Source organism: Agrilus planipennis, unplaced genomic scaffold, assembly GCF_000699045.2.
Source record: "Agrilus planipennis isolate EAB-ADULT unplaced genomic scaffold, Apla_2.0 scaffold50, whole genome shotgun sequence".
Taxonomy (NCBI): domain Eukaryota; kingdom Metazoa; phylum Arthropoda; class Insecta; order Coleoptera; family Buprestidae; genus Agrilus; species Agrilus planipennis.
Genome location: NW_020438881.1, coordinates 90441 through 114576, shown reverse-complemented (window position 1 = coordinate 114576; position 24136 = coordinate 90441). Strand labels below are relative to the sequence as shown.

Genomic DNA, 24136 nt, shown 5'->3' with positions numbered 1-24136 from the left:
CAATGTTATTGATGGTATGTTTCGATAGTATAAATTTGTTTGGTTTGAGGCACATTTGCACGCCCAATTATTTCGTGATCAGCTAAGGGTGAAGGATACACTCCAGGGGGCGAATGTTATTCCACTCGACTAAGAATAAATCAACGTGTCCAGTGGTTGATTTCCCAAAAGCGGACTTTGGGTTCGTATGCCCTGTTGTTGTTTCATTAGAATTTCTAAACAGTGACATCTGTACGTTAATAAATTTGCAACGGTCTGCAATCGCTTTACAAACACGTACGACTATTCTGAAGCTGTGCTTTTAATATGGAATTATGCGATAGTTCTCAACCGTATAGATTGTGTCATTATTTTTGCTTTTCTGTTCGCAAAATTGTGCTAATAGGGTCGCAAGTAGATTTTAGGGAGAAACCTTGCATTAATGCCGCTCTAAAACTTCAATTCAGATTTGTAAATGATGGTCTATTTATACCTTTGGCATAGAACTACGTATTTTCTGGATCATTATGGTTTAACTAAAATATGTAACACTTTTAAAGTTAAGATATGCAATACCAATAATAATAGATTCATGAACTAAACGTCTATAATGATACTCAAAGATTCGTAATTCTTTTCATTATCCTACATCAAATTTCCTACAGAAAACGTTCAAATAATAAACTGACTAACCCACTCATGAAAGGCACACGTCTAATTAAATTAACAAACATATTTAATCCAGCGTTTAAGAAAATGTTCGTCTAGAAACTCAGGAATTAATCAATGTAATAATACTATTCTACACTAACCTATGACACTGATACATTGACCTACTTCTAATGGTTTCGACTGAATACACATGCATACGTAATAGCTGAAAGCCCTGGACGTTTTTAGATTAAAGTAGGAAACGAATAAGAGAATGAATTTTGGAAAATATCAACATACGAAATGCTAGGAAATAGATTTAGGTCCTATACTATAGTATAATAAAGTTATTTACACATGAACAATACAATTATTAACAAAATTCTGCTGGCTACAACGCTGCATTGACGTTAATACTTCATAAACATAAACAGTTCACAGTGTTACAGATAGGTCACTGAAAGCTGGCGCAGGTACCTGCACACATGCAGCTTTGCAACATTTAAATTGTGTTTTGAAAATGGCCAAGTTCAGCCAACAAATAAAAGTAATAAATTTTTACAACTTCTTTTATTATTCCGAACTTCGGTGATTGCGTCTATTACAGTTAATTTAATCTAACAAATAACAAACAATAGATAAGTACAAAAATGCAGAAGAAATACAACACAGATGTTGCTAAGTAGCAGTTGATTGAATGCGGTATTGCAATGCCGTATTTCCCTGCGTGATCCGACCAGGGCCGGACTGGCCCGTGTCTGTACTATCAAATGCATTTTTCTCGAAAACGGTGGATTTTCGGACCAACAAACATTTCCTTAATTTTCTTGGTTTATAGTGCCCTATCATCTCCTTCAAGCTTGCTACTTATTTCAGAAACATCCTGTATTTAGTGGAATATCGCCTTTTCAGACATTTTGTCGTTTTTCGCTGATACTGTTGGAGATTTGATTTTATGAGCCACGAAAAAATTTCCCGAGATAAAGTTTGGAATCAGTTTAAGCCGATCGTCACATCCTAATAACTAAAAAGCTATGGAAAAATATACGCAGTCGTAACTTGCAGCACATTGTCTTTTATTTTATTGTACAATTTCAATAGAAACTTACCAGGTAACTTATAAAATGGCACTGATAAGCAAAGGGCAGTCCTAATGGTGGGCTTTTCGATGTCAGTTGTGCAAACGCACATTGAGTTGAAGGAACACATATCAGTAGTTTCAGTGATGTTAGATAGGACTGGAATTATTGTCCATATCAGACAGGAGCCTGTAAAAAAATGAGAGTATTAATAAATAACGAAAATCGAACATCATCTTCAAATGTTAGTATACGTATGAGTCTAATAAATAACTCATTTTCATACGGTTTAGTTACCACAAATATCTATACGTAGATGGTGATATTCTGTCAATTATTTAGATATTAATCATCTTGCTTGCAATGAGCAACTTCGGTTTGATTTATAGTTTATCGAAACGACCCGTGTGCTCCAGAGAACTGATAAATTCGAAGTTATACCTTCCTCCTAATTTTCTATATTTAATTGATTTGCGAGCGTATTACGATAGATTCAGGTAGTTACTAGAGTTTGCTTCTATGATTTTTTTGGGAGTAAAATACATTTAGTTTCAATTTGTTGTACCTATGATCCAAAGGAGGGTCGTGAATCATTCTGCAGGACGTTGATGAATGTTTGTTGCAGGGCAGGAAGTCTAGAAATAAATTTCTATTCCTATACTTTATCCCCAGTGGTTATACGATAATTTCGTGAACGTGTGGTTCCTGGTCGTACCTACTGGATGTATGAGCGTGTACTTTGAAATATTTCACTGAATCTAGAGGACTTTGAAACGGGAACGTTGAAACTACAAGTTTCCTCGTAAAAGTCGCGATTTATTCGAATGCGGATGTTACCTCAACTCACGCGAGCTCTCTTTTCTCGTGAAAAATCTTATTTATATTCCCAGTTGAGCTGAATCTTCTATGGAAAGTTTAGAGCATCGAAAATCGCTTTTTATATCGCCCAACTTGTTACTAACGTTGTTGTAAGTGGAAAAGTTAATACATATGTAAGTATATGCATGTATGTGTGCTGTACAAGACGACAAGGAAACACACAAGCATTTTAACTTTTGTTTGTGAACTTAGAACTCACTTTTCTATTTTTGATATAACGGTAGCAACTCGTGTGAAACTTTAGACTAAAACTAATTTAATAGGGAAAGAGAATTTTATTCTGATTCAAATATAAGTTAATGATAGTCTTAACGATCATGGGCATTGGTGAATTATTACAAACAGCGTGTTAAACGCCATCTGTAAGATTATTGCTACATTTTGTTGAATTCGAAAACGTTCAGCAAGGTCCGTAAGGTGGATACAAGGCGTATTAGCTACTACCTCTGGTGGTAGACACTTAACCAAATACAGTGGACCCCCGGTAATCCGACAAACAGTTTGCATGGCAGTGTCGGATTAGCGAATTTGTCGGATTATAGAGTACTGTCTAAGACTGACGATTTAGGCGGTCCAAAATATCAGATTTTTCTTTAATTGTCAGTGTTTTGTGCTTTCGTTTCTGAGCTTGTGACGACATTACTAGGTACGAATACGTAATACACAATGAATAAACACTAAACAATGAACACACGCTAGACCGCACCTCTATCTTCATCACATGTAGTCAAATTCAAACTAAACAATCAGAATCAAAACAACACTCTGGTGGTGCGTACAAGTTATAACTTGTTCAATCATGCATTAGCGAAGATTGTCAAAAAAATATTCAGTACATAATAAATAATAGACCATGTCGGATTACAAGGGGTGCAGGATTAGCCAGGGGCCGGATTATCGGGGGTCCACTGTATAACAAAAAGTTTCCCGAGATGAAAATGTTCAGTCTCTCAGAGTCTCTGAAAGCGAGACTCGAGTCTCCGTCTCTCATCGAGTCCCTCTGATGTCGCTGAGAGGGATTGTCGAGACAAACTGTTTAGCGTTTCTGAACGAGAGACTCGAGTCGCTCATAGAGAGATCCTCATTTCGAATTCAGTCTCTCTAATAAATAGTGTCTCGATAGACATGGTTAAAATTTCAAGTTCAACATATTCCAGAGATCCCAGTCTTTCTACGAGAGACTCGAGTCTCTCAATTTTTCAGTTTTATTCATTCAGTCTCTCTGTGAGAGACTCGAATCCCTGAATTAACAACAGAGACTGTGAGAGATCCATAAAAACAACTAGGCAATAACTGAGAGACTGTGAAAGGCTGTGAGAGACGCTCTCAGAGACCCTGAAAGACTCTGAGAGACTGGAGAGAGACAGAAAATTTTTGTGAATTTTCTGAATGATGGTCAGAATTCTGTCAGGCCATTAGGCGCGGATCGGGATTTTGATCTCATCAGCGTGTACAGACTCACTCTATTTACTGCCTACGATGCACTGATGAGATCTAATGAGATACAAATTAGCTCTGGACGGCAGTGAACCGAAAAACGCTACTGTATGTAATTTTTGATAATTCAGTAAATTGAACGAAAGCCTTGTATGGTTTCAAGAATTTGTTTGTCTCTATTTGAATTAGTTATCTTTTAGACGCGCAGTGGTTAATAGAGTTTGGTTTTTCAATTACTTGATTTTTGCTTCCAATTTGATATTAAATTAAAAGTATCACAGTGAGTGAAATTCGGGAATAATGTGAACAAATTTTACGGAAGATAAAATATTTGAATCGGTGTCACAGGATATGGGAATATGGTTTGCCGATAAGTTAGGTGTCTGATGAAAAACGAGGGTCTTCATGAAGAAAAACTACCCCGCAAATGAAGTTAGAATTGGGTCGCAGTAAATCGAATAAATTTGGACAACCCTCAACGTTTCACATCCGATAAATCAATAATAGGCGGTAAAAATTTCTTTTTCTTTCAGTAAATGGCAGCAGTTAAATATTTTTCTCTGGAAATATTACGAATTTTGGGGTCCCGTTTTATTTGATTTTATTTCGAGAAACCAATTGTCGCTAGCGCTTATCTTCGACTAACGGACGTTTTTATTGATTTCGTGTTTATCTTGGGAAAATGATGTTGAAAATTGGGTATTAAAATTAAAATTATTAATAATAAACGACTATTTTTAGTCTATTGGACAGTTGAGTGTTTTTGTAGATAATGGCACCTATCTATTCAACTGGTTATTGTTTTATTAAAAAGTCGAAAAAATAAATATTAATTATAACCACAAATCCATAGAACATCTGTATAATTCCAAATGGCAGAATTACCGTTAAATTTGTTTGTAAAACAAAAGGCAAGGTACGCACTAAAATTTTTAGTGGCTCGAGTGGAGTGCCTTTAGGAGAGTGAGTATTCATTCTAAATTTAGAAATGATATTTGCTATTAGTTGGGCACTATTTTTACGTAAATGCATTATTATTGCTTTGTTGGTGAAAATGGTAGGCCAAAATCATTTAATTATTTCATACTTCATAATCAAGCACAAATTATGGTCATAACAAAATATTTTTATTTTTAAAGAGGTTATCAACTTAGTTAACGGTTAATTTAGAAATTCGATTAATGTTTTTAAAGGGGTGTGTTAGTAACACGGCTTTCTACGGGTTCGAAACGTGGATAGAGAAGGTTATGAATGAAAAGGTATTAGAAGGAGTAAGATAACAAACGAAGCCTTAGAAGTCAATAGTGAAAAGGAAGAATAAGATGAAGACTAATTAGATACGTATTATCAGTAAATACGAAAAGGGAAGCAAAGTTAGATTTAGATTGTTTGCAAATAGTAAGGAATGAGGAATGTTCAAGTTTTAGGAAAATACGAAACTAGAAAGGAATTAAGGTGTTTGTTTATCCAATCTTTGGATTGACGACCCTATGATGAACAAGAGTAACACATGGCAATTCTGCTTGTGCTTAATTCAGTGCTTTCTTTTTCAATAGTAGCGGTAATTACAGCTTATGGACAAGCACTCTTACGATTGAGCTATCGACACTGTTGCATGTGATGTACATAGGTCTTTGTCTGTACTACTCATGAAGCATCTTCTAACTTAACAAGGACGTGTTCGAAACGCAGCAAATCACTACAGTTCTCCAAGTTACAACAAGAAAGAAGATACGTCCATTCTCACAGATTATTTATTGAGGATTTTGCCAATTTTGGTCGTTCCAACTATAGCACATATTTTGACTGCCAACGGCGTTCCTCTATATCCTAATGATTCCGCCAGAGGGCGTTCATCTACAGCCATTTCACTATATCTTTGACTCTATGAGCGAATATAAGTGACCTTTAAACACGTTGAACATGTCGAATACGTCAAAATATTAATGATATTTAATTACAAGTTCCGATCATATGCTAAGACCCTGGATATCAAATGTAGAACTAAGATACAACTCTAACTTTCAATTAGACGTGTTAATAGTCAATTAATTCCAGAATGTTGGATCTTGATAGCCACATAAAATATTATTACAAACTGTAGATAGAATATGTATAGTGAAGTGATGGTAATTTATTACCACTTTGTATATTTATATAATCCTAACTAAATGGATAGCTTTTTCACATATCTAGGAGTGTTCTACATTTTTCCTATCGTCTAGTTTAATTATTTTAGTAGCGTGGCGTCACTTTTATCGATTTTATCAATCCTACGTCTTAGCTTGCGTTTTTTTTTCTGGAAACGATTGTTTTATTGCATCATCTTTTAGAAAGGAAAGATAGGTAGGTAAGGTATATTGTTATTCCGATCTCGATTGTAATGCCTTTTTATTGGAAAGTCTGGAGGGCGGCCGTAATTCTCCTAAGATGTTGCACGGTAAGCGTATAATAATACTATGTATCTTTACCAAATCCAATCAGAATGAAAATCAAATGAAATTGTGGACAGTGGCGATGCTTCCTTTATAGAAAATCAATAAACTAGGATAAAAAAAATGTAGTACTCGGCATGAGTTTGGTGTTCTGCCGCGAAGGAGTTATAAAACCTTTGACAAACCAAACGCCGGAAGGAAAATCCATTTTTACTGTCTGTCTCCGTTGAGGATTGGGGGGAAAATGGAAACGGAAATCATTGCGTGTCACAAAACGTTTCGGATGATAAAAAAAATTCTTGCAGACCACGTGTCAATAAGGAAGCAAGGAAGTAGAAAATATTGTATCTACCTAAGTCACAAATTTATACAATATTACTAATTTTGAGGTACTGAAATTTATTAATAATGGTAGTACAGGGCGCTTTCGCGAGCTTGTTACAAAATGAGAATACATATCAAAATGAAATGATCAAAATGAGATACGGCATTGGAACAGGTCCTTGAGTAGTATATTCCAATTTCCCTCATTTCCTATAAATATGAATCAACCAGAGTTGTCATCTCATTGTGATCATTTCATTTTGATATTCCCATTTTGAAACGGCCTCGAGAAATCGCCTATTAAAATGAAGAATCCAAAATATAGTATAACCAAAACAACAACAAAACAATTTATTACGAAAAGCTTTCTCATATATTGACTAATTCTTTATAGTGTAACTCCTAATACCCGTAACGAACAACGCCAACGCCACATTTAAAGAGGAATGAGGCTAATAAAAAGAAAACTTTGTGTGCGGATAAAAAGTTACTTCAGTAGGTACACGTGCGGTAGAGAAGGGATGGAGAAATGATTCAGTCTTTCGTTATACGAGGGTCGGTTTTTGTTCAACATAAATAAAAGTCAAGTAAATATAAAAAGTGTTATATTAGTAAAAGTTATGTACTTAAATAGATACTTTTTGACGTAATTACATTGACGATTGAAGCATTTGTTGTATCGGTCGAGCACTGTCTTCATAAAATGAATGAAGCTTCTGCTTGGTTTGGAAGTGGAAAAGGCAGAGAAACAGTGGAAGTCATTTAAAACAAAAAAAAAATCGGTTGTCTGTAAAGTCGGTTTACTGACGATAGTTGAACATGACAACGTCATAAGAAAATACTGATGGAATGGTTTCATTTTTCAAAAGAAAATTTTAATTTTATTTGTTTGATAGATATTTTGTATGGATATAGAGAAGGAGGTAAATGGAAATGTATTATTGTATAGCAGCTGTCCACGCGGACGCATCGCTCACTCAAGTAGGAGAGAGACAGATGTCGAACGCTGCCGAACGCGGAAGCCGATTGTGCCTCTTTGTCGCTCGTTCCGCGCTCTCGCTTGCACTTCAAGCCTTAAATGGAACGCCTCAAAGCTAGGTAACGACGCATGAGTCATGTTTTTTCGTGCGTGCAGCCGGCTCCATCGAATTATAAGACGTTGTCACGTCAAAAGAGGTATGCTGACTTCTGGAAATGTTCTGATCCATAACAGCTGTAGGTACTCACAATGGTTATCTAACAGCTATTTGGGAAATTTTCAATGAGACATTTTAGACCATTCCGTTATAATCCTGACGCGATGCAGCGTCCATTGATGGCTTCCATATTCTCCCTGAATTGAAGAAGTGGCTTCAATAACACCGTTTCCAAACTAACAAGGAGCTTTAAGACATCTCCAAGTCGCATTTAAATTCATTGGCGGTAACACTCCCCGAAGAAGGTATTGGAAACCTTTTCCACAGGTACAGCAAATACCTCAATCGTCAAGGTGAAATGTAACCATAAACGTACATAAATTTTAGTAATCGTATATTTCTTTATAAATAAATAATAGCATTATTGATAAAGTTGCTATTGTTGTTTACATTAAAGGTGTGTGCGCGCGGGTGTGTGTGTGCATATGTGTGTGTGTGTGTGTGAGGGGGTATGTATGTTGGTGTTGTAGGTTAGGTTAGGTAGCAGGCGACCTAACTTAATCATACCCCTTAAAATTGCAGTTAGGCTAGGTAGGAGGCGAGTAATAATTACAAATACACAGGGTTGTTGTCGAATTTGATTCCTAGCCACTGTTCGTTCAAAACACCACACTGTGATTTTCTCGGCGAACAGACTTATAATCTCCCTGACGTTGTATATTCTATTTTGCACTATACTTAGCTGTCAATTTGAAATTAATTTCCTTTTTAATTATAAATTGGTTACGAAATTAAAATACGAAGTTTAATTTTATATTAACGTTATTTGAAAAGCTCCTTTAGGGCAGATTTATAATTAAATAACGAAGTCAAGGCCGAATGTCTACAGAAGACAAAAAGTGCAATGTCTAAAGGACTGTTTGCGACATTTTAATAATCTGAGAATTGTTAGGGAGAGAGAGCGCTGTGTAGAATTTTTGGTCTCGTGTCCCGCTGGGACTTAATTTAACTCTGATTAAAGTAGCAACGTACCATTTAGGTCACTTATTAATCAGTTAAAGAGGCAATGCAATTTTTATCACGCTACATGCAGTTCTTACGGTTCCTCACGTGTCAATCTGTTCATTTGTCACAAACGTTTTACTCAATATTACGTTTCTAATATAACTAATATGAATATTAGATCATAGTTTATCTTATGAAGACAACTTTACAACAAAAGTTTCAAATATGAGAGAATAAACTTTTCATGTTTCATTATTTTGTGAACATTAACTTTTATCACAACTATAACATAATAAAAAGTTCGTTGTTCGTTGTTTCTAAAAATCATAGAAATATATCTTCTGGAAAATGAGGTAGGAATTTTTGTAGAAAATCATGGAAAAGTTAACATTGATATTCTATTAAAATGTGCTGTAGACAACTTTTAATTTTCGTTTATGCAAAACAGTAAGAATTACCATTAATTATCCATTTCTTATCCTTACCCTGCTTTCACACAGACGGTTTTTTGCCGTGGCCGTGCACGGCAACCGTGCCGTGTATAATAGTAATACATTGGTTTATATGCAAGTGTTCACACAGCACGGTTTATGGGGACTGCAACGGCACGGCGCCGTGGCCGTGCACGGCAACAGTGAGACAAGCAAGTGTATAGAAGTATTCACACGTGCCGTGTGTTCAAAAATTGTTTTCAGGATCGTTTTTCTCTCTGAATTGTGCAGTTAACAGAAGAAATTATATAGTGTGGCGGATAATAACACCGCTATATTTAATTTAAAACATATATTTGACTAAACATTATATTACACCCTTTTGTAAATATTTCTACTCGAATTCTTTTGTATCTGTCTTTCTATTATTATTATTCTCTGTGAAAATATTTGGAACAGTGTATTCAAATTGTTTTGTATTCAATTCTATCGCTATCAATAACTTTTATTACTTGTACTTTCCAGTAATCCCTAATTCGAAAATAATTAAAAAATTTGGAGCTATCCTCTCGTAGCTCATGAAATAATGTTACAAATTCATCCATCAATTGTCTGTTTTCAAGTAGTGGATGAATCCAAAATCTTCTTGTTTTTTGTGTTTTTCTGCGATTATGCCATATCATTAGTAACAACATGCGTTTTTTTCTTTCGTCCATTTTGGTCATGTATCAAAACAAAACTAAACCGTGAAAAACCGTGTGTAGTGTGAACGCAAAGCAAAATGAAATTACGGCACGGCACGGCACGGTTGCCGTTAGAAAACCGTCTGTGTGAAAGCAGGGTTAGTTTGGATATGACTAGGCAAAGAAGGTTTGTATTAGTGTGAGAGGTAACACGGACGTTTCGACTCTGTTGGTGAGACTGTTTCAAAGCTGTAATATTCTTACTTAGTAGTGTAGGATAATTTATATTGAGTTATATCGTTATTAAATTCTAAGGATTACCTTAGTACCTAGTTGTATCCTTATATCTAATTTTGATAGTTTTCGTGAAATGAAAATGAAGGACCAAGTACGCATAGATGATAAAATATAAATAAAACAAATTTAATTGAATAAACAAACTGTTTGGTTTGTGACTAAAGGTATCAGTACTTATTGTCAGTAACTTTGATCTACACAGCGAACAAATACGTGCTTGTAATGCGCGGTTAGAAGTCTATTGTAACGACCAGATGCTGATAGGGATTTCGAACGTATTAATGCTCATCAGCGGACCACAGGTTGTTTTAATAGCCTGTAGACCACAGCTGAGTACGTAACACAAAACCACGTCGACACTATCCGCTTAAACGGCGGCATATGTAATGAGATGCCTTCTGATGTCTCAAATTGTTTCATTCAACACAAATTGTACAGAATACGTACCTACTCCTTTTTATCCTTTTTTTAATTCCTTTTTTTAAATCCTTTTTTTAATGTTAATGACTTTATATAAGTTATAATCATGCATTAATGTATGTCATAAAATGAAACTGAATGAAAGGTGTGCAGCATGTTCTACAATTACTTTCACTGTCAGCCTTTATACAGGGTGTAACAGAAATAAGTGTCGAGATTGCAGGAGCTTATACACTAAAAAAATATAAAAATTAAGTAAATGCTTGTATGTCCGAATGTTCACCGCTTTAGAGAAAAAAAGTAGTTGAAAGTACAAGTAAATTCAATACCGGCCCTGGCAGAGAGAAATTGCCCGCAACGCTGCACTCAATCACCTGGCGATTACTAGCATCAGTGTAGGATTTGGTTTGCTGCCTGTAATGTGCTCCTTTAATTTATTTAGTTTAGACAATTATGTGTAGCATTAAATTGTTTATGTTTATTGTAGAGGTTCGATTATTGGTAATGTTCACATTTTCCATTCATGTAGCTGCAGAGTTTTATCGCAGTACGCTATTCGGTAGACATCTGTGTTTTCAATTCACGCACAGGATCGGATTCCGATTGTAAATTATTTTGATTTTTTTGCCCTTAATGACGCTTTTGAGCTCACCGTGCGATGGTTTATTGCATCTAGTTTACACCCTCCAAAGCTCGGCACTTATTTCTGTTACATTTGAAGACGACTTTTCAGTTTTTTGAGCAATGCTTGAAAGTCGTAATTTAGCACCTCGCGATTTCAGCGTTTCGTGTTAGGTATAAGTGATTGTTTGTAAGCTTGTGTAGCACAGTTTTTATTATGACACTCATTCTCTTTTTCTGTAACGGTTTTTGTCAGATTACGACGTTGTTATTATCCTCCAAGCTGGCACGCTCCGGCGACGACAGTCGATTTTAGAGACAAATGTTTTTGGAACGACATTTACAGCTGTCAAATTTGTTAGGTTAGATAAGCGTACCTAATTTTGAACGCGCTTTCGTTTGGAAACTACCTACATCGTGTAAAATTAATGAATTTTTATTACGGAATGGGACAAACTAGTGAAGATTATAAATTATATTTTAAAAGGAAGTAAGTATCTTTAATAAAAATCAAACGGTGCCAGTATTCTAACAAATTATGAACAATTGGTCAAACGCTAATGTGACTCTTCGTTACCTAATATGTTTTGAAGAGAATAACCGTTTCTAATTTGTTAGTTTTGATAATTAATACCAAATTGCTCCATGTTCATTAAGTAATGAAGTATTAGCCAAACGATTTAGATTGCTTTTAATAAAAGGAAGTCACTACTATGCTCGCGAACGGTTAATTTCGAAATTCGAAAAAGGTTGTTAAAAGTGTATGTTTGGAGCGCGGCGCTATACGGGTGCAAAACATGGACAGTGGGCGCAGCGGAAAAGAAAAGGTTAGAAGCTTTCGTAATGTGATGTTATAGGCGAATGATGAGGATAACGTGGATAGAAAAGGTTAGAACTAAAGAGGAATTAGAAAGAATAGGAGAACAGAGGACTCTATGGAAGTCAATAAAAAATAGGCGAGATAGGTTGGTATGAAGGTATAGTCAGAATCATATTAGAGGCAGAAACAGGAGTCAGGAGGGTAGAGGTAGAGCTAGGTTAGATTACTGTTCGCAAATAGTTAAGGATGTGGGCTGTTCTAGTTTTAGAGAAATACGAAGATTAGCTCAGGACCACCCAAGAGTGGAGATACGTGTCCAACTAGTCTTAAGACTGACGACCCTATGATGATGATGATGAAGCCTTTGAAGTTAATAAAGTATTTTAGAGCATTAAAATTTTTGTCAACCAAGTCCCATAAGTAATACCCTAGATACAAGTTCATTATTATTTATTTTTAATATGGAGCTATAATATTTGAAAAATCTTTGAATCTATTTTGAAAATTAATAAATTTTTCTAATTAAATAAAACACAAAAGGCTTACCTATGAATATGGAAATCCTGTTTATTCTCAGCTTCATTTTACCTCTTTTGCTTTTGGCTTGCAATATATTTAAACGCCATCGTTGAGGTGAGCAGACATCCCGTTTTGACTTGCCTGCAAAAAACAAAAAATAATGATGAAAAATCAATTGATGCAATTGTATTTTCAACATTTACGTTAATGACATCGATTGAACGGTTTAACAAGGGCCTTAATTGCTAATCACTGGTGCTGTTCACGGCGTACGGGTTCTTTCGGACCATATATGCTGTAGTGGTATAATAGTAGTAGCAGTTGTAGAGGAACGTTATTATAGCGAAGCATACGAGGTATAATTAAAAACTACGACAAATTTCAATACCGACTAAATTGTAATGGTTTACACCATTCGATTTCTAATTGTGGTATGTGTCGACTACTGCTTATTGTTGACAAGTAATATGGGGATATTATCTTTTACACTTCATGTAACATTTGCATTCGCAAACAATTGAATGATAAAGTGTTATAACGAGTTTTGCATTTAGATTGTAAAATTAACTACTAAATGCAGCAGGCGGTTATTCATGTAAAATATGTGAAGAGCCTTCTCCTCACCTATTTTCTGAGTAGAATTAGGAATTAGTGTTAATTAATTAATTAATTTTTATTTTACGATAAATGAAGGAATTCCATGTAAAAAAGTATATAAAATTAATGTATTTGCGTACAGCGGTTTCTAATACTTAAGATAATTATTCAAATTGCTTCAATATACGTAACAAATGCTCAAGTGAAGAGTTGGACTTGCGTTCGCCAAACCTCTGTCAACGCAAGCGAGTTGCCATGACAACGCTGACGTCACAGGCAAATTTGCAGGCCTACCGTTCCGCACCATTCTCTGAATAGAGAAGTGATCGCAGAAGGTCGACTAATCTACTGCACCCGCATACTTTTTGTGCGCTTAGTAAATTTAGTGTTTCTCGTTCTTTTCCGTAACGTTTCATCTATTTTTGAAGGGATGAGTCACCACTGATGGTGAGTAAATGTCAATTAATAAGCAAGGGTTAAGGAGATGACCGCTTGGAACTTTTCTCAAATTTATATTGATTATTGATTAATCTCCGTACGTATTTCATCTTAAGGCGCCTTACGGAGTAGATACAACAAAATGACGTACTAAAGCACATTTACGTCTTGATCAGAGTCGAAATTATTAGATGTGGATTGCGATTTTTAACTTATTGATTCTTACCAGAACATTATAAGTGGTTTCGCTAAATCACCAGCAAAACTGAAATTATTCCGTGCTATGTTGATTAATATCAAATGCTTGGTGATATTTCGATGATGTTGGATATATATATTAAAGGTTAATCGGCCAATTATATGTTTACAGTTTTTAAAAAATATTTATAAGGGTGGAGGTTTGTAGAATAACATTTCGGTTTAACAATAGGTTTATTTCAGAATATGTTTTGTTTGATTATTTGTTTATCTTTTCTTTTATATGTCTAACATTTGTGCTATTTTAGATAGATAAAAAGGAATTGGTTTTCATAGTATTGTATTTAAATGTTGAGGTATTAGGGTTTCAAATTCTTTCCTTTTGCTTTTTAGAAAACTTTCTATTGCCGCCAGCCTTCGGTTCACCACCATTAATATTTTAGGAGGTATCAGTTTTCAGTGTAACATGCCTGTGTTACCACATTTAACTTTTTATATCCATACAGTGATGAAAAAGACACTTCTACATTAACAATTCTTTGACAAATTTGTAGGAGATCTGAAATAATAAAATAGGCATTTTATTGAAGTGGATTCTTTAACGATTCACGTAATGGCCAAGTTGGACGAGTTGATTCCTTTTAAACTACTACAAATCCCATCCAAACTTTTTCCTGTACGCAGTCAAGAAACAAGAGTAAGATCAATTTGTCTGCAATCAGGGAGAAGCAAATGCGTTGGTTCTCTCCTTTTCCACCGCTATCTCTCCCTCTCTCTTTTTCACTTATTCCTCATCAACTTTTGAGGAAGGTAAAGTTCTTTCGAACTTTGCAGTTGTGTATTTCGGAAAGTTTTAATCGTCTCCGTTCTGGCGGTGCTTGCCCGCTCCAACAGTCCGTTTCTAAAAGTGCACTTGCTACTTTAGATTTTCCGCGATTACCGAAAGTTTCCTGCGACAACGATTTCCAGAACTAACCAACCAAACATCCAACGGTCGAAATCCGTTCGGAAAACTGATAAACTGGAAACACTGATTTATATTGCTCATTAGTGGCAGTTACTGGTACGGAACTGCAGGCATACTTTCATGACGAAGTTTAATGCATCCTTATAGCCAATTATTATCCCATGTAGTTTCAGTCTCTATCATTCCGGATGTTTTATTGCAGTGTACATAACAATAATTGTAAATGATTCGTCTATTATTTTTTCATTCTTTTGCTACAAACAACTATTCTAGTCTTGCTTATTAGTTTATGCAATTTTGCCACAAAGTAATAAGAAAGTATAGGCGAAATAAAAGAATCAGTCACGTCATTGCTACATTTAGTGGAATTGAATTTGTTCAACAATATCTACTTGCTTATCTGAATCCACGGTGTAACTCACCATACGTGGTAGGCATGTAATCAAATCGAACAAATAAATAAAACACTTGGGTGTTTGATGCCCATCACTCACTAATGCTGATATGCGGGCAGTCCCTCCGGACTACGCCGGAAGGTAGGGCGGAAGGCCCTCTTTATCCTCCTTTCAGGAATCGTGGGAATGGGTGGGTGGTGGTTCGAGTGAGAAAGATGAGACGGACAAAATGAAGACAGAAGAGAATGAAAGATTATCTGTAGAATATTACTGCCCCAGCAGTTGCCTAAGTGATCCAAGGAAACCACAGAAAAACTTGGACCAAGGCAAACGTACCCGGAATCGAATCGGCGTCCTCCCGAATGCCAAGCAATGGTCTAAATCTCTAGGTCTAGGCCATGCCGCTCGGTCGAACAAAGAAGCTCATGGTTGTCAGTATTCTGTCGAAACTGCCATCAACGTAAATGGACTTTATTGGATGCTTATTAAATCCCTCTAAATGTAACATTGTACTACAGATGGTCTTCACTACGCCGTTTGTAGTACTTAATAAAACGCTGTCTTTAGACAAAGGTAGAGTTGGTTTGGCGTTCTGTCGAAACTGTTTGCGAAGCGATGATGAGATCCGATAAAATTGAAATCGAGATCGTGAATTCTTTTATTCATATTGAAAATTAGACTTATACGTATTATTAGCAATTATATTTTGTATCAATCGGTTGGAATCTTTGACAAGGCGTTTATTATATCATATTTTTGCTAGTTTGCCAGTATTTAAATTTTTAATTCGATTTCTTATGTGAATCTTCTCATCATTTCTAATCCTCCCTTTCACACCTGTTAAGTTTAAGTCCCACTTTTTTTCTTATTTTTCTTTAATTGTTACGTATTTCTAAATGTTAATCGTCTCTCTTTCACATACTCTTTTTTTGGTATATTTTACAATATATTATTTGTATCTTATTTTTTTATTCATATTTTTATCATTTATTATCCCCAGTTACAGTTAAGTCAATCGTTGTCTATTAATGACCAATAGTATGTTGATGTAAATATAATTTGCAAATTTTTCCAACTTTTGGATAGAAGTGTACAACAATGTGTGGTAGTAATTACTATGAATAAAATACTAAATCGTATTCTTTTAATCATTCTCACAAGAGTGTGATATTAGTCCGAGGATAGAAACACACCACTAGTGTTTGTTATATCTGTAACTATTTAAAAGCAATAATCTTATCCTCTGAAGCTTCTTCAGCCCCTCTGTACTCCTGTGTCTGTTTCTAATATTTTCCTAACAAGTCCTTCATATCCTAAAAGGTATCCGATCATTCTATATCTCTTCTCTCTTATGGACTTCCCTAGCGCCTTCCATTTTCTTACTTTTTCCAGTACCTTTTCATTTCTATCCTTTTTTGTCTATGGTATTTTCATCTTCTACTCGTAACACCATTCCTCATACTCCACGTCTAACCTTTTATACACACCTTTAAAATAATTCCAATTCCCAAATAAACTGAACCCGAGCAAGGAAGTGATTTCTTTTTATTATTATAAAGGACTCGACCTTCTGTTATCCTTTGTTTTATGTCTCTATATCACTTTTTCCATTTATTTCTACAATGTCAAACTGTATGAAGATATTTAAATTCGATAACACTACTTTAGACGATATATTTTGTGACCTTTATTAGGATTTATTGATATAACAGTATAGAATAGTAGAAAACGTAGGTATTGCTTTAGTGATACTGAATTAGTGATTATTTGAGGTTGTTTAATTATTTACAGATATCACAAATATTGTCGTGTAACTGGGATATTTTAGTTACCTTATCCACTTATCTTTTAATTTTTAATATAGATCCTATCTTTGTAGTCCATTCGATATCTACGTCGCAATAAGTACTTCAAAGAAAAAATTATTGTATTATTTCTGAGCCCTCTGTCGTGCATCTTGCATAATTAATTCCAAATCAAACTAATTGTATAGAGCAGGCACTTCTTACATCTCAAGTTAAATTACTTTGAAATATAATATTCTAATGTCGGAATTAACCTTTGTTGGCTTGCTATTACATTCTGTAATTTAATTATATTTAGCGCTATAACAAGCGGGAACTTTAATACTTATCTACCTCAATTTCAATTAAGACGAAGGCCTTGTTAAGACTCGTGTAATATTTTTCGTGTGCTTCACCAGAAAAAATTGCTACATCCACTCGAGATTTTAATTCAATTGGTGTTTTAAAATATCTTGTGTTTTTATTTTTACCTAATTTTTTAATTTAATTTATTACCGCTTCTGCTCGTCAACTATATTGTAATGAAATAACTTTCTTTGTTAATAGTTTCTCATCACAATTACATACGATTTTATTGTAAATATGTCGTAATTATTGCAGGTACGACTTAGTTAAACCAAGAAGATGAAAACGGGAATCATTCCCTAATTTTCTTCCATCAAACGTAAAATATTTTCTCCCAAGAAGCACATGTCGTTTTTCCTTCCAAGAAATATAAATCTAAAGTTTCTTTGATATAATCCTCGAGTTGTTTTCCGGTAATAAAAGTCACATCCCTTTGTAGATTCGCTACTCGCTTTTCTAATAGCTTTTAGTTAAGTCCTTCGACTAAAGGTCTTTCGTTTTATTAAGAATAACGTGGACAAGACATAAAAGGGCACCTCTGAACTTCCAAAGGAATGTTTTACTGTGCTTTAGTCTGCTCGCTGCCACAAAAGTACTTTCTAATTTGGGAAAAACGTGCCACGCATGATGAAAAATCGACGAAGTAACTTTCGTCACATGGGTCGTACAAGTCCAGAGATTTGACGTAAAACAACGGGAGAAAATGGGAAAGTTCTTTTTGTTTTTTTTTTTTGTAAAAAGATTTAATGCGAAAATTAGTAGGAACGTTGAATACTAATTTGAGAGAGGAAATATATAATTTTTTTTTTTGAAGTTGTAAAGAAAAATTTAGCAGGCCGCAGAAGTTGCATGCGTGACATTTTTACATATTCATATAAGTTCAGATAGATAGATAAACAAGAAAATTAAATAAAAGTTCACCGAGAAAAACATATTTGAAAGTACAGACAAGGGCCAGTCCGGCCCTGTTAGGTTCCGCAAGGAAATATCACAATGTAACACCGCACTCAATTAGCTGGTAATTAGCAGTATTTGGTACCCATGCATTGTTAGTTATTTGTTAGAGTAGATAAAGAGGAATTGACGATGTCTGTCTATGCTACAGTCAACCTACACTAGTTCTTTGTTCTTTTAACGCTCTAGTTTTGTATTATGTAGTAAGTCGAAGTAATTGACAGTAGGTCAATGTGTCAGTGTCATAGGTCAGTGCAGAATAGTATTATTAGTGCATTGACCAGTGCGTGAGTTTCTAGGCGAACAGTGTCCTAGATGCTGGTTTGAACGTACGAATCCTGTATATTTACTGAAGTGTAGTCTAAATGCCGGACATTTTTGCGTGATTCAGCATATCTATCAACATTATCTATAATAGTAAATGTATTTTCCCCTTGTTTGAAAATGGTGCAATCATGTCGTGCTTATTACTGTAATTCTCATGTCAGGGGTTCCAACCGCGTAATATTTAGACCAGAGAGAGGATAACCTATTAGGCAAAATCGTAGTGTAGGGTGGAAAAATGTATTCCATCTTTTCTGGTAGATAAAGTAGATAATAATTAAAGTTACTTCTTTAATTAACGAACATTACTTCTAGACCATTCATGCTTCACTCACGGCATGATAGAGAGCTTTGATCAAGATTTATTTATTTCTAATTTCCTTCCTTTCCAATTCACCCAGCCTTCTATTTTACTCTTTAAGGGTCGGTTTGCAAATTTATTGTTCATTTACAATTGTATTAAATACTTTTCTTTGTTTCTTTGCAAAACAGAAAAGTATGACACCTTGTGGTTTTTGCAACTGTATTATACATCATTTTGACACTTATCCTTTCCAGTAGCTGACGTATAAAGCGTAAGCTAAAATGGCACATCATCAATCGATCTTTCTCCGTCTTGCCTTGCAAATATATCACCCAAATCAAGCTAAATAATACCACGATATTCCTACATTGACGTATTATATACCAAAACCTTCGTCTGTAAAATCCTATAGTGAGACTTGAACTTCCCATTAATATACTTTCTGCACAAAAAAAAACGGATTAATATATCAAACACTTGCGATTAATGAAATAAATCAAAAGGACAGTTATGTAAATCAGCAAGCAGTCTGTTTGTATTTTTTATATGTCCCGGTTTGTTCTTCCATCATCACAAGGATTTATTTTGGGTGTATTGAAATCACAAAGGATATTCAAATCTTCACGACCTTTGTTTTTACTAAAGATTTTTTAGGTCGTGCTCTTGACATTTCACTAACGCGTGTGGTCAGCATCTTCGCAGCTTTTCTGATAAAAGTCAATTGCTCAATTTATCAAAAAATGCCCTAAGGATGCAAACGTCTCGAGAAAATAATTTACTGTAGCCTAATGTAAAAATCCATTACGACTATTTCTTTTTCGTTAATTACAAAACGATAAGGTATTGATTTCACAAAACGAATTACAAGGGTATAGCTACTTCATAATCTCATGAGCTTTCGCATATACGAGAGGTAGACCTTAAGGCTTTCTAAATATATAATATTCTAGGTAAACTGCAATTACATAATTAATGTTTCTAATAATTAGAAATATAGAAATACCTAACGGTTCTGTGTAGTAAAACTATTTTATTTTAAGGAACCTTTAAACGAAACAACATAAAAATCATTAATCCAAATCCAAGTAGTGTACAGAGCTCCCTTGTGCAGTTCAATTCAATAATATAATATATATCGCGATTAGTTATGGATTAAAGTATTGCATCATCTGATTAGGCGATTTATTGAATTCAGAGATAACTCTGATTCTCACTTAACTAACGTGTTCTAGTCATTTTAATTACAGAAAACATTCGTTTTATACATTTCCTAGTACAATATCGGAATTTCATACAATTCCTAGGAAATGTATAAATGATGTGTGTGTATTAAAAGAATATTTGAAACAATATTTCATAGATTCCCTAAATAGCCTCGGAATTGTATACAATTCCTAGGAAATTCTTAGATTTCATACACTTGCTAACCATCGGTGCGGATGTTAACAAAAGATAAGAAAGTTCTTTGTGTCTTTGACGGCCGACTCCGGTCGCTATATCTGCATGGGATTACTAGGGATTTGTTATAAACAGTCGCTACATCCGAAGTCGTTATAGCCACATGAATTTTGTACAAAAGTATACTTTAAATTCAAGGGACTTAGATTTAACGCCGCTAAAGCAAAATTGTCACTATAACCAAGGTCGTAAAAAATGAAATCCACTAAAAAGGAGATTGTGGTGTGGAAATAATAAAATAACCAAAAGGAATAACCATAAAAAATTAAAAACTGTGAACACTTGTTTTGTCCATAATGCGAATGAGTACTTTTAATTATTTTATAAAAAGTAATATTNTCAATTTATTGTTGATATTTACATAAAAGTGACATTTATCTCGTATTATAGCCGTCATTTAATTCTCATCTTCTAGGAACAGCCGTAAATAAAAACACCAGTAAGAACAAGTCTAGTTTTTCAGAGGTACGATGATGAAATCTATCTGTACCGATCCATTAAATCCTTTTTGATCACGTAGACTAAATTTTAAGACGAAACAAAGGACTTTTGAGTAAACTTTGTATGATTGTATAGATAAATATGTCAGGCAAATGATTAAGTCATTTCAGAACAGTTTTCGCGAACGCCCCTTTAGGGCATTTTAGTGGTTGCAACAGGGGTACGTTATTAAAATGTATTGTATCGGTATAATAAACGTTAAAGGAATTCTCTCAAGACACATTTTGCCATTGAAAAAGCAAATTCGTCGGCTGCAAAATTCGCTACGAACACTAATACGTATGTACAAACGTACATGCACATGAACCACACACACAGAATGAACATACAAGCAACAACCGCAGACGAATGAGTACGCTTTAATAATAAATACCAAAGGGAATTCTAGACTTGACTAACGATGTATTGTTATGAATTTTAATGGCAATAATTTGCACGACAGACGCAAACCTACCCGGATTTCGACTACCATGGAAAGTGGTTTCGTTGTTTGTGACTGAAAAAAATGAAGAACAACACCAAAAAATCAATATAACGGTACCCAAAATGTTAAAGTATTCAATCCTTACCTAGTACACTGTTTATTTTGTGATTAGTGAATTAATTTAAATGTTTGCTGTGCAAGTTTGAAAGGTGACCCTAGACAAAAATTTTCAGTCTCTCTCCAGTCTCTCAGAGTCTTTCAGAGTCTTTCAGCGTCTCTCACAGTTTCTCAGTTATTGCCTAGGTGTTTTTATGGATCTCTCACAGTCTCTACATGAGATACTCGAACGATAATATTGTTAATTCAGAAATTCAGAAAATTTTAACCATGTCTATCGAGACACCACTTATTGAAAGATTCCAGTCTCTCGTTCAGAGACTGAATACGAAGTGAGGATCTCTCTATGGGCGACTCGAGTCTCTGGTTCAGAGACGCTAAACAGTTTTTTTGACAGTCTCTCTCAGCGACACCAGAGAGACTCGATGAGAGACGGAGACTCGAGTCTCGCTTTCAGAGACTCTGAGAGACTGAACATTTTTATCTCGGGGATAGTTATTCGTATTTATGTAGTTTCGACTTTTACTTGATGAAAATCGCATTTAACTAGAATAAACACAACTTTGAAGCAAAAATTTATTCCATTGAAATTCCCGATCGTCATGATTTCTTTCTTTGCTAGCTATCTCTACAGAGCGTATTTTTATACAATATACTAAATACTGTGCAGTTTGACTCCTTTTCGTCACTATAATGATAGCTATTTGTGTTATGTAGTTTCGATCTCTTTTTGATGAAAATTGCAATTAACTAGATAAGCACAACTTTGAAACAGGAATTGTATTTCACTGAAATTCTCGATCTTCATGATTTAATTCATTGGTAGCTATCTCTTTAAAGCGTATCTTTATACAAGATGCCAAAGCCTGTGCAGTTTGACTCCTGTTCGTCACAATAATAATAGTTATTCTTATGTTGTAGTTTTTCTACCTTTAGTTGATAAATATCTCAATTAACTAGAAAAAAACTACTTTGGACTTACTATTAACAGTTTATGTCTGACGAAGTCACTGTTTGGCAAAAAGTACATATATTCCATTAATATATCAGCTTGGTCAAAAATTTATAAGCCTTATATATTTTTCCTGCATACAAAATAAAATCATTTTTTCAAACTTCCCAAATGCTAACTATCAATTTTTTTAATTGAACTATATATGTTTAATGACAATTGGGTTGTTTTCACTTTTAGTTAATTTTAATGTATTTATTATTCCCTTCGCGTGATTCAACTGATCTTTAAACTTTTGAAATAATTACTAGATTCCTTGATGAGCAATTTATAAATTTCGTTCGTTTATAGCATTTCAGTTAAGTTGAGTGTATTTTCTGTAAATGAATTGAAATATAGTTGATTCAAATATTTACAAAAAAGTCATCTTATATATTGATTTATTAGCAAAAAGCAAGAAAATTTTTAGAAAGTGAATAATGTTTTAATACATTCACAAAAGTTACTTGTTGTATTTATTACACTACACAAAAAAAAAATTGTTCGTAATATTAGTTAATGGTATTTATTGACGGATAATTTGTTGAGACAATGAATTATTTATTACTACAAAAAATTTAAATTAATTTAAAAAAAGTTATTACAACGAATCGAGTTGCTGAACAAAGGATGCTGTTCGTTGCTTCAATGAATTGGATTTGATTTTTTAATGAACGATTTTTCTTTGCCTCAATATACTGTACGTTGGTTAATAAACACCTTTATTGTACAACAAACTCTTTATTGGACCAAAAACAAAGTACCTTTTATTGATATAATGTACTTTTTTTTTGTATTTACATACTTTTTTGGTTCAGTGTACGCAATGCAGCATGCAACTTTTTGCAATATGCAGCTACTACCAAGGATTAATTGTAATCATAAATAATTTTGAAATTATCGGTAGTTAGGTATACATTTTTATTATTCCAATTATTAAGCCTATAAATCATTTTTATCAACTTAACTAACATCAAACTTAGTTTGGACTTTTCTTAAAGTTATTAATAAAGTTTTCCGATTTTCTATTAATAGCATTTAAAACTTTTCTTAGGTACTGAAAATGCAATTACAATTGCAGTATAAAAGTTTTAGTAGCAGTCTAACATTTATAGATTAAATTGAAATTGGAACGAAACTCACTGAAATGTTTTCTTAAATTTACATCTTGTTCGCGTCACAATTGCGTTCCAGTAACTTTTAGTTCATGTTTGAACGGAGCTTTCATAAGCATAGTTTAGAACTGCGGCACTGGGACACCGGTACACTAGCGTATATGTCGCGTAAAGTGCCGGCCACCAGACGCTCCAGACGCTAATAAAAAGCGTCCCTGCAGCTGGTTTTGAAGCGCGACGTTTACTGAAAATGTTGAACGACGGACGGCAGGTATAGTGCAGACGCTTAGAGCTTTCGATCATGCGCGGATTTAAAGCTCCCTTCAATCGAGCTTTTATACGAAAAGGTGTGAAATACGTGGGAACTATACTACCCACCACTTTCGACAGGTGCTTCAAGATATATCCATATGACGAAGATACTCGATTATATGAATTTCGACATAAACATAACGATTAATGAAAAATTCAAGCTGGAAAATTTCAG

General features: G+C 34.4%; 1 protein-coding gene across 1 annotated transcript in view; it reads right to left on the bottom strand.

Annotated features, from left to right (window-relative positions):
- LOC108734864 (chaoptin-like) overlaps nt 1–23872 on the bottom strand; it is a 36738-nt gene extending 12866 nt beyond the window's left edge. The window contains exons 1-3 of the mRNA XM_018466576.1: nt 23678–23872; nt 12744–12857; nt 1740–1898 (exon numbers count right to left, since the gene is read on the bottom strand). Of these exons, the coding sequence (XP_018322078.1) occupies nt 1740–1898; nt 12744–12780 (196 nt within the window). The 5' untranslated portion in view covers nt 12781–12857; nt 23678–23872. The remainder of the gene's footprint in view (nt 1–1739; nt 1899–12743; nt 12858–23677) is intronic.
- Nucleotides 23873–24136: the final 264 nt, after the last annotated feature.